The sequence below is a fragment of the Tachypleus tridentatus genome, chromosome 12, assembly GCF_004210375.1.
Source record: "Tachypleus tridentatus isolate NWPU-2018 chromosome 12, ASM421037v1, whole genome shotgun sequence".
NCBI classification, from domain to species: domain Eukaryota; kingdom Metazoa; phylum Arthropoda; class Merostomata; order Xiphosura; family Limulidae; genus Tachypleus; species Tachypleus tridentatus.
The window spans coordinates 11849768-11865107 of record NC_134836.1 but is presented as its reverse complement, the minus strand read 5'-3'; the positions used below and the strand labels follow the sequence as shown (position 1 = coordinate 11865107).

At 31.4% G+C, this 15340-nt stretch overlaps 1 protein-coding gene across 1 annotated transcript in view; it reads left to right on the top strand.

The window, feature by feature from the left end:
• The window catches only part of LOC143234611 (neuroglian-like), a 77736-nt gene that overhangs the window by 46695 nt on the left and 15701 nt on the right, over positions 1-15340 (top strand). The window contains 3 exon segments of the mRNA XM_076472082.1: positions 4122-4265; positions 10539-10690; positions 14361-14481. Coding sequence (XP_076328197.1) covers positions 4122-4265; positions 10539-10690; positions 14361-14481 — 417 coding nt within the window.

The following is a 15340-nucleotide window of genomic DNA, read 5'->3' as shown; positions in this document are numbered from 1 at the left end:
GTCACTTTGTTGATAAGAGTTTTGCTCCACATTGACATGGTATATGTTTTTTTTTTTCTTTGTGATTAAGAACTTTGATACAGATTGGGTTGTGTTGTGCTTTTGTGTTACTTTGTTGATAAGAAAGAGCTTTGCTATAGGGTGGTTGTGAGCTTTGGTCTAGATTCGCCTAGTATCTGTTTTTTTTGTTACTTTGTAGATAAGAACTCTGCTTCTGTTTGTTGAGGGATGTGATTTTGTGTTACTTTGTTTTTAAGAGCTCTGTTACAGAGTGGCCTGAGATGTGGCTTTGTAGAACTTTGTGGATATAAGCTTTGCTCCACATTTATATGGGATGTGATTTTGTCTTAATTTGTGATAAGAGTTTTGCTACAGATTGGGTTGGATTTTTCTGTTATTTTGTGTTTAAGAGCTTTACTATGGAAAAAAGCCATTATCACAATGATGCCAAAGAAACAAACAAACAGGACAAATCCTGATAAATTTTGACCCATCAGTCTGTTAAGTGTTCTTGGCAAACTGATGGAGAAAATCATTTCAAATCCAGTCCTCTGTTTCTGTGAAATAAATAACATCCTACCCTAATCTCAAAATGCTTTTAGGAAAAACAGACAAACAATAGATCACCTCATACGACTCACTGAATCAATTTACAAAGCATTTAACAACAATAGGTAACCATAGGTGTATTTTTAGGCATTAAAAAAGCAGTTTACAGTGTTTGGCATAATGCCATTAAGTATAAATTAATTCATCTGAAAATAAATCACACTGTTATTAAATGGATATCAAATTTCTTAACTGATAGAACAGCCCAAGTAAAGGTCAATAAAACTTTATCAAAATCTTTCAATATAACTGCAGGAGTGCCCCAAGGAACTGTCCTGTTGCCACTCCTGTACATTATTTTTTGTCAGTGATATACCTTTTTCCAGTTTAAAGTACACTTACAATTCACAATGCGCAGATGACATTGCTATCTGGAGTATCTCTAGAAACCCAGTAATGGCCATGTCTCGCATTCAAGAAACACTAAATAATATCATGAGCTGGAGCAACAAGTGGAGAGTGGTTTTAAATCCAACAAAAATGCAAGCAATCACTTTTTATAGAAAATTAAAAAGACACAGTAAAACTCTGAAAAAGTAAACATCACACTGGGCAATATGCCTATCATCATGAGTGAACACATCACATTCCTTGGCATCACATTTGACTCAAAATTAACATGGAAAAAACATATCAACAACTTACACTCATCTATCAAAAAATGCATTTTATATTTAATGACCATGTCTAGCAAACATTCAAACTGTACACCAGAGACTATCTTTCAAATATATAAGGCTTACATCTGTCCGTTAATAGAATATGGATGTCAAGTCACATATAATATGTCTAACAACACACTACAAAAAATTAAAGTACAACAAAATAAAATACTAAGAGCAGCAAACAAACTACCATCATACACACCCGTAAACTATATACACCAAATCAGTAACTTACCAACTCTTATAAACAGACTCACAGAAATATCATACAAATATTATTTAAAAGCAGAACACAGAAATCAACTAACTGCATCATTATGTAAATTAGCCAGTGCACCTACAAAATACATTTCACTATATAACATATTTTAACAATCAGAAATCACTCAACAAGAAACATAATTACAGACAAGGTAGATTCATGTTTATATTTCCTTTTCAGATTCGGGCACAGGACAGGTAAACATTTCGGTGCCTGTCCTGTGAAAGTGGGTTTTCTCGGGGCATTTCCTTTTCCCCCCCACATCCAAATCTCAGGCATTGGATCTTTAGATCCCAGCCCTGAATTAGGTTGTTTTGCATTGACATTTACATTGACATCTGCTTGTTTGGCTCTGGCTTGGCTAACTTCTTTGGTGCCACCTTTGTTTTGATCTTTCTCCCCGACAATTTTATAATATCCCATCTTCACTTCATATCTCCAACAAGTAAAAATTAAATACAGGCAAAGTTTCAAGTACAGTTAAACAACATCTCATGTGAGGGGACGAAGAGGAACCACAACATTCCTGACCACTCCAGTTGGAGAGAGAATTCTTCAGACTTCTCTCTCTCTAAACTAAATTCCTGCTGCATTTGGGTTGGGATGTCATTTTGTGTTACTTTGTGAATAAAAGCTTTGCTAGAGAGTGGTTTGTTCCAGGTTGGCCTTGGATGTGTTTTTGTGTTACTTTGTGGATAAAATCTTTGCTAGAGAGTGGTTTGTTCCAGGTTGGCCTTGGATGTGTTTTTGTGTTACTTTGTGGATAAAATCTTTGCTAGAGAGTGGTTTGTTCCAGGTTGGCCTTGGATGTGTTTTTGTGTTACTTTGTGGATAAAATCTTTGCTAGAGAGTGGTTTGTTCCAGGTTGGCCTTGGATGTGTTTTTGTGTTACTTTGTGGATAAAATCTTTGCTAGAGAGTGGTTTGTTCCAGGTTGGCCTTGGATGTGTTTTTGTGTTACTTTGTGGATAAAATCTTTGCTCCACTTTGTCCTGAGATTTTGATTTAAGTTACTTTGTGGTGAAGAGGTATGTTATGAATTGGCCTGGGATGTGGTTTTGTGTTATTTTGTGGTGATGAGTTTTGCTCCAAATTGGCCTGGGTTGTAGCTTTGTTTTACTATGTGGATAAGAGCTTTGCTACAGATTAGATTGTGTTGTGGTATTGTGTTACTTTGTGGATAAGAGCTTTGTTTCAGATTAGCGTGGGTTGTTATTTTGTTGTTAAGAGCCTAGCTATAGAATGGCATGGGATGTGGTTTTGTGTTACTTTGTGTATAAGATATTTCCTTCAATTTGGCCAGGGATTTAGTTTTGTGGAACTTTGTTGATAAGAGCTTTTATCCACATTTACCTGATACATTATTTTGTGTTATGTTGTGAATAAGAGCTTTATTACAGATTGGGCTGCACAAATTATGTGTTTTCTGTTATTTTGTGTTTAAGAGATTTGGTACAGATTGGTCTGGAATATGGTCTTGTATTACTATGTTTTTAAGAGCTTTGCTATGGACTGAGTTGGGATGTGGTTTTTGCATTACCTTTTGGTTAAGAACTTTGCTACAAAGTGGTTTGGGTTGTAGTTATGAGCATTGCTACAAAGTAGTTTGGGTTGTGGTTATGAGCTTTGCTCCACATTGGCCTGGTATATGGTTTTTGTGTTATATTGTAAGTGAAGTCCTTGCTTCAGATTGGCCTGTATTTTGGTTTGGAAGCATGTTGTTGTTGTAAATTCACTGCGAAAACAATGTTTCATGTAGAAAACAATATACTATAAACTTTATTTTTATTGACTTATATTGTTAGACAATCTCTGTATATAAAAACGTTTCTTGATAAAAAAAAAATGTTTTGCACAATTCTTCTATCTGTGAGTCTACTCTTATTGTTATTGTTTTATTTATTGGCTAGAAATTATGTGTGAACAAATATGTGAATGTTACTCATGTTTTATGTAACACCACTTTTTTATCTGCAGTAGTATGCAGGGTGTTTAAGTAATTTTTATATATGTACATACTGCATACATGTACATACATATGCACATACTAAACAAAAGTTTGTTGTCTATTAACCATTCTTTAATTCTGAAGAATTATTTTCTATATTTAAATGAATATTTGTGTTTCAGTAAGCTGATAAGAATTCTTAAGTAAATCACAGAGTATTTTGGATGCTTGGTGATAAATCACTAATGAAAGTTCATGAGTAAAGTGAGACATTTAGAGAAAATAATTGTTGGTAACACTTATCAACCTGGTATCCAGGGAGGTAGTTCTTTTATGGTAACACTTATGAAACATGTATAAGGTAGCTAGGCATGGCAGAGAAAATGTAATAAAGCATACATTAAAAGAAATAACTTTTTGACAAGGATAGATCCAGTAAATAAATTACAATACTGACAGAAAAGCTATGATACATCAAAGAGATATTTACTCAGGAGCCCATGTCAATACTGGAGAAATGTATTTATTTTGTAGATATATTTTAATACATTGGTTATTTTATAATATGTAAATGAAAGTCATTTATTATAAGAAATGTTCTGTATGTAAGCTAAGGGTCATAACTTTATTTTTTACAGAAGCCAAAGAGAATTCCATGAGAAAGGTTGATGGAAATGTGATGATTATCAAAAACTTAGCCAAATCTGATACAGCAGTTTACCAATGTAATGCTTCAAATGTCCATGGATATGCATTTGCAGATTTCTATCTGAATGTTCTGGGTAGGTACACCCTGAAGAGTCATTACATTTTTAGGTAGGTTATTTTAACCTAATTACTAAAGGGAGAAGTGTTTTTACTCATTGGCTACCTTATGCTTATCCTAATATCATTTTAACTGATCCTGCAAATTTTGCTGTTTTACATACTAGAAAAATGAATTTACTAAGTATATCTTCTCAAGGTTTGGAAAACTTTAGTAAGTATGAAAAGTCTGTTGTACTCCCCAAAAATGTATCTAGTGTTTATTGTAAAAAATTGTCTATGAATTTCTAAAACCTTCACTGAATCAATCTGGGGACAAGTTGGTTTTCTAGCTAATAATAAAAATGCTTCCTTTTATCCTACAATTTTCATATTTCATTTGTGTAACATCTAGAGGAATGATGGCCATTTGGCTGGATCTGACCTGCAAAGGTGTTTTATCTGCCTCCCTTTTTTAAATAACATTTTATTTTGTTAAACTGAAAACTTAAAATGAAACCATAACTAAGCAAAGAAGTTCTGCTATAGTCCTTAGATATTTCTTTAAATGCTGAGATATTTATTCAAAAGCATGTAATTAACTGGGGGTGTATATAGGTTACATTGGAAGCAGACAGTTTGAATGTACTTTACTCTGCCATACAGTTTCTCTCTCCAGCCTACATTATATATAAGAAACTGGCCTGTTAGTGTAAAGAAGTTGACTATCTAGAGTCTCCTAAATGTGTATCAAATATTTTATGAAGTAAAAATTTGTTTTATTTATCATTTTATCCACTTAACACTAACTGTAGCTGAATCATTAATGTAAAGTGAAAACAAATTTAAAAATTGAGAAATAAAATATTTTTCTTCTTTTTTTCAATATATAATTTTTTGTCACATGTGTTGTTGATATTTTTCACAGTTTCAACTGTTCACCTAGTTTAGTATATAACTTAATTTTTAATTTTATAGTTTTATTGGTTTGGTTTGTTTAGAATTTTGCACAAAGCTACACAAGGGCTATCTGTGCCAGCTGTCCCTAATTTTGCAGTGTAAGACCAAAGGGAAGGCAGCTAGTCATCACCACCCACCACCAACTTTTGGCTACTCTTTTACCAATGAATAGTGGGATTGACAGTCACATTAAAATGCTCCCATGGCTGAAAGGGCAAGCGTGTTTGGTGTGACAGGGATTTAAACCCATGACCCTCGAATTATGAGTCAAGTGCCTTAACCACCTGGCCATGCTGGGCCTAGTTTTATTGCCTGGTGTTTATGATGTACAGCAACAAATCACAGTGGGAACAGATTCTTGTACATTCATGTGATGTGAATGTGTAGTTCTCCAGTTTTTGCCATGTGGTTTAAGCCTTGTTAAAGTTTTCTCTACCTTTTTTGATAAAAAAGAAATTTAATTTTGCACCTTTCAGATGTACATTTTAAAGCAAAAGTATTACATAATTCTATTAAGTAATATCCAAAAACAATTATAAATTAACTATATTTCTAATTACCTCAGTGTATAGGTTAAAATATAGTTATGTGCTATCAGTGTCAACTTTGCTCATCAGTACATCACAAAACACTGATCTAACATATTTTGCCTCCAGCTTGGAAAGGACAAATTTAAGCTTAAAAGCTTTTGGTTATAATTATGTATGCCAAATATAGTAATTTGGTTTTAAAAACCACCTTAAATATTAAGGTTAAATGGATAAAGATTTTATTATAGGTTAGGAAATTTATTGATATTTCATTAAACTGAGAAGTTAGGACTTTGAAACTGCACATTGGACCTTGGAATTGTTAATAAATTTTGTCTATAAAATTTAGTTAGTATAGATATGCTATTATTGAAGAAGAGCATGACTCAGTATACAGGTGTTCTATATGATTCGAAGACTTAACGATTAAGGATTATATTTAACTAATGAGAGTACCCAGCATTCCAAGGGCTATTAGATTGATATATATTAGTAAGTGCATAAAATTTATCATAAAAATATAAGTATTAATCAAGTTTTAAACATATGGTGTTTCTGAGTTAAAGTAGTTTTTATTATATACCCAAGGTTTTAGATAAAAAACTGACGTCTTTAAACAATGGAGACTCTAAATTAAGAAAACAATAAATATCCTTCCAGTTTTTTTTGTTTCTACTGTCAGAGTTTTAGGTATATATTTGGGTTAAGGATTCTTCTACAGTAGGTGTCCGTGACTTATCTGTGATAAATTTGACAATAAATGAACAGTACACACTTCCCTTGTTTTAAAATAAAATATTTAACTGAATTTAAACATATGTACAAAATTCTTTACACTATGAAAATGAAAGTTATATCTTAAACTCTGAATAATTCTATTTTACTTGTCAAAAGTCCACTTAGACTGATTCTATTACTTTAATAGTCCAACTGACAAGATGAAGTACTTTTATCACAGTATTTAAGTGAATAATTCACTTATGTTATCCCATGGGTTATCACAGTTGTATCTTGGACCTTATGTGTCTCCTTTTTTTCAAAGTCCACACCAGCAGGTTCAGTTACTTTAGAACACCCTTCAGCAAGACAAATTACTGTTGTTATCACTAGCAAACTCTGAAACTCACTTTAAAATATCAACTATTTAAGACTAATCACTCACACGCTGGCTAACTTTAGATTTTCTAACTTTCCTTTATTTCTAAGTCACTTCACTTGACTTTTTCTTAACTTTTGCTCATGGGCCACTTATATAAATCTTTATTCACTGAAGCTTATAACTTTCTCTTAAGTCCACAGTCTATGCTGATTTGACAATACTTAGTAAAGGTAACAAGAAAAATATTAAAGGTTCAAGTAACGTGCTGTCAAAATATAGTCTTGACAGCAATGAATTGCAAACACAATATATGACTCTTACCAAATTATGTAACCAAACCTATCATAACTATCACTTTTAAAATAATAATTTTAACTTTTTTGTTATGAAAAACTCAAAAATCATTAAGCATTAACTTACAAAATAAATTAACTAATAGTGCCTGCCATAAACAGTTTAGTACACTGCTGGCCAAAATCTTAAGGCTAATGAACAAAACTTAAAAATATGCATTTTGCATTATTAGACTCAACTACTTATTTGAGTAGAGCTTCGAAAGATGAAATTAAGAAAAGGGAAAATAAAAATAAAAAACCTTTTTAGCATTTAATAGGGAAAATGTGAACACTATGAAATTAGCCTAAATACTAGCTGGTCAAAAGTTTAAGATCATACTGAAACGAAGCATTAATCGGTAAACTTGTAAGGAAATTTAGTCATTTGTGTTCAAGTATTAGCCTTGTCAACATCTCCCACTGACATCTCCTGTGTTACATTGGGTAAAAACATGGCAAAGGCTAAAAGGTTGACAGAGTTTTAACGTAGCAGAATTGTCGAGCTGCAAAAGCATGGTCTCTCTCAATGTGCCATCGCTGGCGAAATTGGATGTAGTAAAACTGCTGTTGCAAATGTCTTAAAAGACCCTGAGGGATATGGAACGAGAATTTCAAGTGGTCGGCCCAAGAAAATCTCGCTGGCATTGAGTAGAAGGATTCGACAGATTGTCCAGCAAGACACCAGCCGATCGTCAAACCAGATTAAGGCTCTTATGGATGCAGTATGCAGTTCAAGAACAATAAGATGGCATCTACGAGAGAAAGGACTTAAAAACCGTAAACGTCTTCAAAGGCCACGCCTCCTTCCACACTTTGCTGAGAAGCACCAAACATGGGACATAGAAAAGTGGAAAAAGATTCTGTTCTCTGATGAGAAAAAAATTAATCTGGATGGTGCAGATGGCTTCCAACATTACTGGGACGATAAGAATATCCCACCTGAGACATTTTCTACACACAGTGGAGGAGGTTCCATCATGATCTGAGGTGCATTCTCCTTCCATGAAACAACAGAGCTTCAGGTTATACAGGGGCATCAAACAGCAGCTGGCTACATTGGCCTGTTGGAGAGAGCATCCTTATTGACTGAAGGCCCTTGCTTATGTGGAAATGACTGGATCTTTCAGCAGGACAATGCTGCAATCCACAATGCCTCTCTCTCTCTCTCTCATGGCAAATAACATGATTCTTTTGGACATCCAGCGTGCTTGCCCAAACTAAACCCCATTGAAAATGTTTGGTGGTGGATGTCAAGGGAAGTCTATAGAAATGGACATCAATTCCAAACAGTGCATGATCTTCATGAGTCATCTTCACCACTTGGAATAACATTCCAGCCAGAATTCTTCAAACGCTTTTTTCGACCATGCCAAAGCGAATGTTTGCAATTATTCATAATGACAGCCATGGAACTCACTACTGAGACCTCTTGTTAGGCATTTCCTACCCTGTTTAGGACTTCTTTTTGGTATGGTCTTAAACTTTTGACCAGCTAGTATTTAAGCTAATTTCATAGTGTTCACATTTTCCCTATTAAATGCTAAAAAGTTTTTTAGTTTTATTTTACCTTTTCTTATTTTCATCTTTTGAAGCTCTGCTTAAATAAGTGGTGAGTCTGAAAATGCAAAATGCATATTTTTTCTTTCTGTTCAATGGCTTTAAGATTTTGGCCAGCAGTGTATACCTAGCATATACATTTCTTTTTATACTTTCAATACGTAGACTAAAAACAATATGAAGTTATACTTTTGTTGTTAAGCAACATGACATAAAAGCCATTGTTGTAATGCAATGTTACCAAAATATATTGACTTTTCTGTTCATCAAAAGTTGTTAATCTACCTGATATATTACAGGGTATACTATGGGATGCACATGTGTACACACGTGTGGTAAATACTAATACTCAGGTGCACACCCTCTGGATCCTCTTACTATGGGTTCAGGATTTTAGGTTTCTAGGTTATTTTCTCTTGGAGCCATGACAGCTACAGATGTACAGACACATCCTTTTATTATTATACATATTTTGTGTTGATACTAATAATTTAAACTTAGATAATACAAAACTTTAATTATTATCCATACTCTGGTGCTTAATATTGGCATATTTTGAAAATAAAGATGTTTGATTGAAATTTCTAATGTAACTTTATAAAACAAAGATGTTATAACATGCACAGGTATGCATATAAAGGTTTAATCACATAAGAAAAATGAAAATGAAATGCTCACATTGGTTGGATAGATTATGCTTACTCTTATAAGAAAAAATAAAGTGCTCAAACTTGCCAAGTAATTTATAATTAACTATACATGACATAAGTATTGTTTTGACTCAGTGGTTACACTAAGTTTAACAATAATATTAGTATCTGTAATGAATGAGAATTTTTATCCTTAGTTTCAGTTTTCTGTAGGTTTTATGAAAGTATACAATTTATAAATGTCTAAACATTCAAGTAAGAAATACATGATTGGTTAATTTATTTTTAATGCTTGTTTTGTGCTACATACTATACTGTTTCACTCAGTGTGCATTAAATTTACAAACCATATTAAGTCTATCTTCCTCTACAAATGTGTGTTAAGTCTTTAACACTATACTGTTTTTTTTTGTATAATTGTGTAGTTTATAAACCATGTTAATTCTGCCTTGTTCCTTTTGTTTTAGATATAATATAATTAGTTGCATCAGTTTAATTTATAAAGTGTTAATTTTGCCTTGTTCCTTTTGTTTTAATTGTAACATAATTAGTCATATCTATGTAGTTTATAAACTATGCTAGTACTGCCTTGTTTCTCTTATTTTAATTATAAAATAATTAATTATAAATGTGTAGTTTATAAACCATGTTAATTCTACCTCATTCCTTTTGTTTAAGTTATAATTAGTTATATATGTTTAATTTGTAAACTATATTAATTCTGCATAGTTCCTTTTATTTTAGGTATTATGTAATAAGTTATATCTGTGCAGCTTATAGACTGTGCTAATTCTGGCCAGTTCCTTTGGTTTTAATTATAATATAATTAGTTATATCTGTGTAGTTTATAAACTATGTCAGTTCTGTTTTGTTTATTTTGTTTTAATTGTAACATAATTAGTTATATCTGAGTAGTTTATAAACTATGGTAGTACTGCCTTGTTTCTCTTATTTATGTAATTCTTGATGATGAGAAACCTACTTGAAGTATAAATGTATCTCAGAATGGCTGGTATGGGTATTAACACATTTACTAATAAAGCAGAGAACAACATTTTGACCTTTCTTTGTACCTATCTAACTTATAAATCATGTGTTACATTTATCTTGTTCAATTTACCATAATTATAACACTGAAACCCCCATTCTCTTCCAACCTAATTTGTTATGTTATTTGTAGCTTTGCCTCCAACTATTATTGAGGCTCCAGAAGCAGAATCAAAGGCTGTTGTGACTTCAACCGTTACTCTACGATGTCGGGTGTTTGGAGCTCCCAAACCTGATATAACCTGGATGAGAAATAGCCAGGAAGTGACAGGTGGTCGTTATCAGGTGAGGTGAATGAGAGTTCAAAGAATTGTGAATAGATAATAGGAGGGTCTTTTGTTTAAAAGTCGTTAAAAGATTTGCCATTGTTTGTGTCCTCTAAGAGTTTAGAAGATTTGTCATTGTTATAGTGTCCTCTAAGAGTCATTAAAAGATTTGTCATTGTTACAGTGCCCTTTAAAAGTCATTAGAAAATTTGTTACTATTAGAGCTTCCTCTAAGAGTCATCAGAAGATTTGTCATTGTTACAGTGCCTTCTAAGAGTTATTAGAAGATTTGTCATTGTTACACTGCCCTCTAAGAATCATTTAAGTTTTACAGTCTATCAAAGTTTAAAATTATTACAGTGTCTGAGATACATTTCATTTAGTTTAATGTAACTAATCACTTACTCAATATTATAATGGTTTTGATTTTACTTGTAGTTAATTTCATCATGTCACATAATATCCTTGAGATTGCTTTTTTTCTCGAATTAAACCAGCAATTGTGAAAGAGATTTATTTTTAATTTTATTAAGTTGAAGAAAATAGGAATGTTAGAGTTGATGTGATTACAAAAGGAAGTTATTAAAGACTTTATTATCAGATTAAGGGTAGTTTGTTTTAGTGGTGCTGGCATTTTCAGTCAATAGTAGTATAGTATAATTCTTGTATTTTTGTAGTAACTGATTTTATCAGTAGAAAATTTCTCTAAGGTCAGGTAATAGTGTGGGTGAAATAACTACATTGATAATTGAAATATTTTGGTTTCTCTGTTAAATTTCTTTGTAATACATTGTGTTGAAAACTTTTTTTTTTTTTTTGGGGGGGGGGACAATTGTGACAAGGGAAGGAAAGTTAGTTAAGAGTAAACTTAATAGTTTTGTGGAAAGAGTTAGGATGTACAAGAAATTTTGGATAAATTCACAATTGGTAGTCCATATAAAGAAGATTTCATCATTCTTACACTGCCAAATATATGTTTTTCCTAACATTTGTTTTCTAATGTAATTCATAAATAGTTGGCAAAATTAGAAGTAGTATAATTAGCCTAAATGTTATGCTTAAATTCATTCAAGCCTCTTAAAAGACTGGCCAAGTGAGTAACTTTTGAACTTTTTAAAGACTTTCAACATGTTAGCTGCTACTGCAAAGGAAAAAAAAATGTTCCTAAGTGTAGAGAAGATTGTAGGGGGAAGCGGTTCTTTGTTGTTTTCCTCAATATTTATGAAGTAATATGTCAGTCTGATGAAAGAAAACAGTAACTTTACATTAACAAAAAAATATCTTGGTTCCATTGTTCATAGACTTACTTTTTAATTTAACTTTAAAATATATTAGTTCCATTGTTTATAGATTTACCTTTTATATTAACATAAAAGTATCTTGGTTCCTTTGTACAGAGCCCTACTTTTTATTTTAAAATGAAAATATCTTGATTTCATTTTTCATATCTTCACTTTTTTATTTAAACATCACAATATTTTCATTCCATTATTTTAATGTGAATATATCTTGGTTCTACAGTTCTTATTACCTTTTATTTTAATCTAAAGATACCTTGCATCCATTGTTTTTTCCCTTACTCTTTATCTTAACATGAAAATATATTTGTTCCATTGTTCATAGCTTTACTTTTTAATTTTAACAGGAAAACATCTTGGTAACATTGCTCATAGCCTTACTTTATATTAACATATAAATGTCTTGGTTTCTTTGTTTGCAATGGGCTACGTGTGTTCTGCTCACCCATAGTATAGAAACTGAGAGTCTAGTGTTGTAAGTCCAGAGACATATTGCTGTGCCACTGGGGGACTATCTTGGCTCTGTTGTTCATAGTCTTACTTTTTATGTTAACATAAAAATATCTTGGTTCCTTTGTTCATAGCCTTACTCTTTACTTTAATATGAAAATATCTTAGTTCCATTGTTCACGGCTGTACTTTTTATTTTAACATAATATATCTTGGTTCCATTTATCATAGTTTTACGTTTGTATTTCAACATAAAATTTTCTTGGTTCCATTGTTTTTAGTATTACTTTTATGCTTTCATAGAAATATATTGGTTTAATTGTTCATAATCTTATTTTTTATTCTAATATGAAAATATTTTGGTTCCATTGTTTATAGCCTTACCTTTTAACATAGAAATATCAATTTGTTTGTTTGTTTGTAAATAAGCACAAATATACATAATGGTTTATCTGTTTTCTGTCCACCCCAAGTATAGAAACCTGAATTCTAGTGTTTTAAGTTCAGACACATATCACTGTGCCACTGGGGAGCTATCCTGGTTTTATTGTTTATAGCCTTCATTTTTATTTTAATGTAAAAATATTTTGGTTCTATTGTGGATAGCCTTACTTTTTTTTAGTATAAAATTTTCTTGGTTCCATTTCATTGTTTGTAGCATTAAATTTTATTTTAACATAAAAATTTATTGATTCCATCATTCATAGCCTTACCTTTTATATTAACATAATTATATCTTGGTTACATTGTTCATAGACTCACTATTTATGTTGGCATAAAAATATCTTGGTCCCCTTGTTTATAGCCTCACATTTTATGTTAGCATGAAAGTATCTGGGTTCCATTCTTCATAGCCTTACTTTTTATTTTAGCAGAAGAATATTTTAAGTCTATTGTTTATAGCTGTATCCTTTGTATTAACATAAAAATATGTCTTTTTTGTTTGTTTTTAATTAAGCACAAATCTACACAATGGGCTATGTGTGTTTTGCCCACACAGGGTATAGAAACTTGGATTTTATTGTTTTGAGTTCAGAGACACATCACTGTACTACTGGAGGGCTATCCTGGTTCCATTGTTCATAGTATTAAATTTTATTTTAACATAAAATATCTTGGTTCTATTGTTTATAGCCTTATTGTTTATATTAATATAAAATTATCTTGATTCCATCATTCCTAGCATTACCTTTTATATTACAATAAAAATATTTTGATATCATTGTTCATAGCTTTACTTTTCATTTGAACACAAAAATATCTTTGTTCAATTATTTTAAAGTAAATATGTCTTGGTTCTATTGTTCTTAGCATTACCTTTTATTTTATGTAAAGGTATCTCAGATCCATTGTGCATAGCCTTACCTTTTATATTAATATAAGAATATCTTGGCTCCATTGTTCGGATTTGTACTTTTTATTTTAACATAAAAATATCTTGGTTCCTTTGATCATAGTTTTATTTTTTGTTTCAACATAAAAATATATTGGTTCTATTGTTCTTAGCCTTACTGTTTATTTTAATGTAAAAATATCTTGGTCAATTGTTCATAGTCTCACTTTTTATTCTAAAGTTAACTAATTTATATATTTTATTTGGTGGAATGTGAGGCAATATTGTGTAATCATAATTATATACTGTTAGTAAGGCCGTGAAATTGTTTTATGTACGTTCTTAGTGATCTTGGCTTACTTCAGTAGTTATGATTCTTGATATAAATATCATTCATCAAGCTTCTTTATTCTTATATTTAGTGTAAAATTTGTAAGCTATGAAAGCTGCCCATTCATAACATCTTGTTCATTAGTGGTTAGTATTCCTTTAACACATCCAGCCTGATATCAGTTCCAAGTTCTTTAGTGTGTTTAAAGGTGAAAATGCTATATTATTATTACTTACTTAGGAATTCTGTGACTGACACTGATTTCTGTATGAACTAGGTACTTGAAAATGGGGATTTAAGAATTAGTGATGTTTTAGTAACAGACAAGGGTGAATATACATGCTATGCAACAAATAAGTTTGGAGACATTTCAGCAAGTGGCAGGCTGGATGTTAAAGGTAATTGCATATGCTGTCCTAGTGGTATTCAGTTGTTAATGTGTATGAAATTGAAATGGAACCAACCAACCTACATTGGAGTAATTCAGAAGTTTTTTTTATTTGTAAATTTTTTTTGTCCAATTTGTTTAGCAAAATCCTGGAAGTTAAGAATGAGGTGAGAAACCCAGTTTTCCACCATTAAAAATAAATTGTAGAAGTTAAACACCTCTTGCAAATCCCAATTCTTCTCTGTTAAAGAAAAAATTCTAAATGTTAAGCACCTAGTTAGATACTTAGTATTTTGCTGTTTGAAAACAATTCTAGAAATTAAACATCTGGTGAGAAATCCAATGTTTCTAATAAAAATATCAAGGATTTTCTGTATGTTTATCAATTTGTTTGTAGGCAAAACTGAATAGTTTTATAATTACATTTTTGTTATTGAGCTAAATGTTTTATCTTAGTATATGAATATATTTTTCGAAAATGTGTCAAAATAATAGTTAGGTAGCTTTTAACCACTTAGTCTATATGAATTTATAACTGAAAAAAAAAGAAGGAAACCTGAACGTAGATTTTGTTCATATTTATATATTCATTGTCTACAATAGTGCATGGAATCTTTAGCCAACTTCTTTCTCTAACATTTATTTCATTAACATCATTGGTTAGAACATTTAATATATGAAGCACTATTATAGAGATTATTTTGTACTGTGAACTAAAAATATGGATTTAGGACTAAGCTACCTTTTGTAAGCTGGGCAAATCTTGTGAGGTATTATTGAATTTATGACCCAAAATGCCTCTAGCAACAGGTGTAGTCAACAGATGAAACAATGTATTTTAATCTTTATAAGTTAGAACAGTATATTTA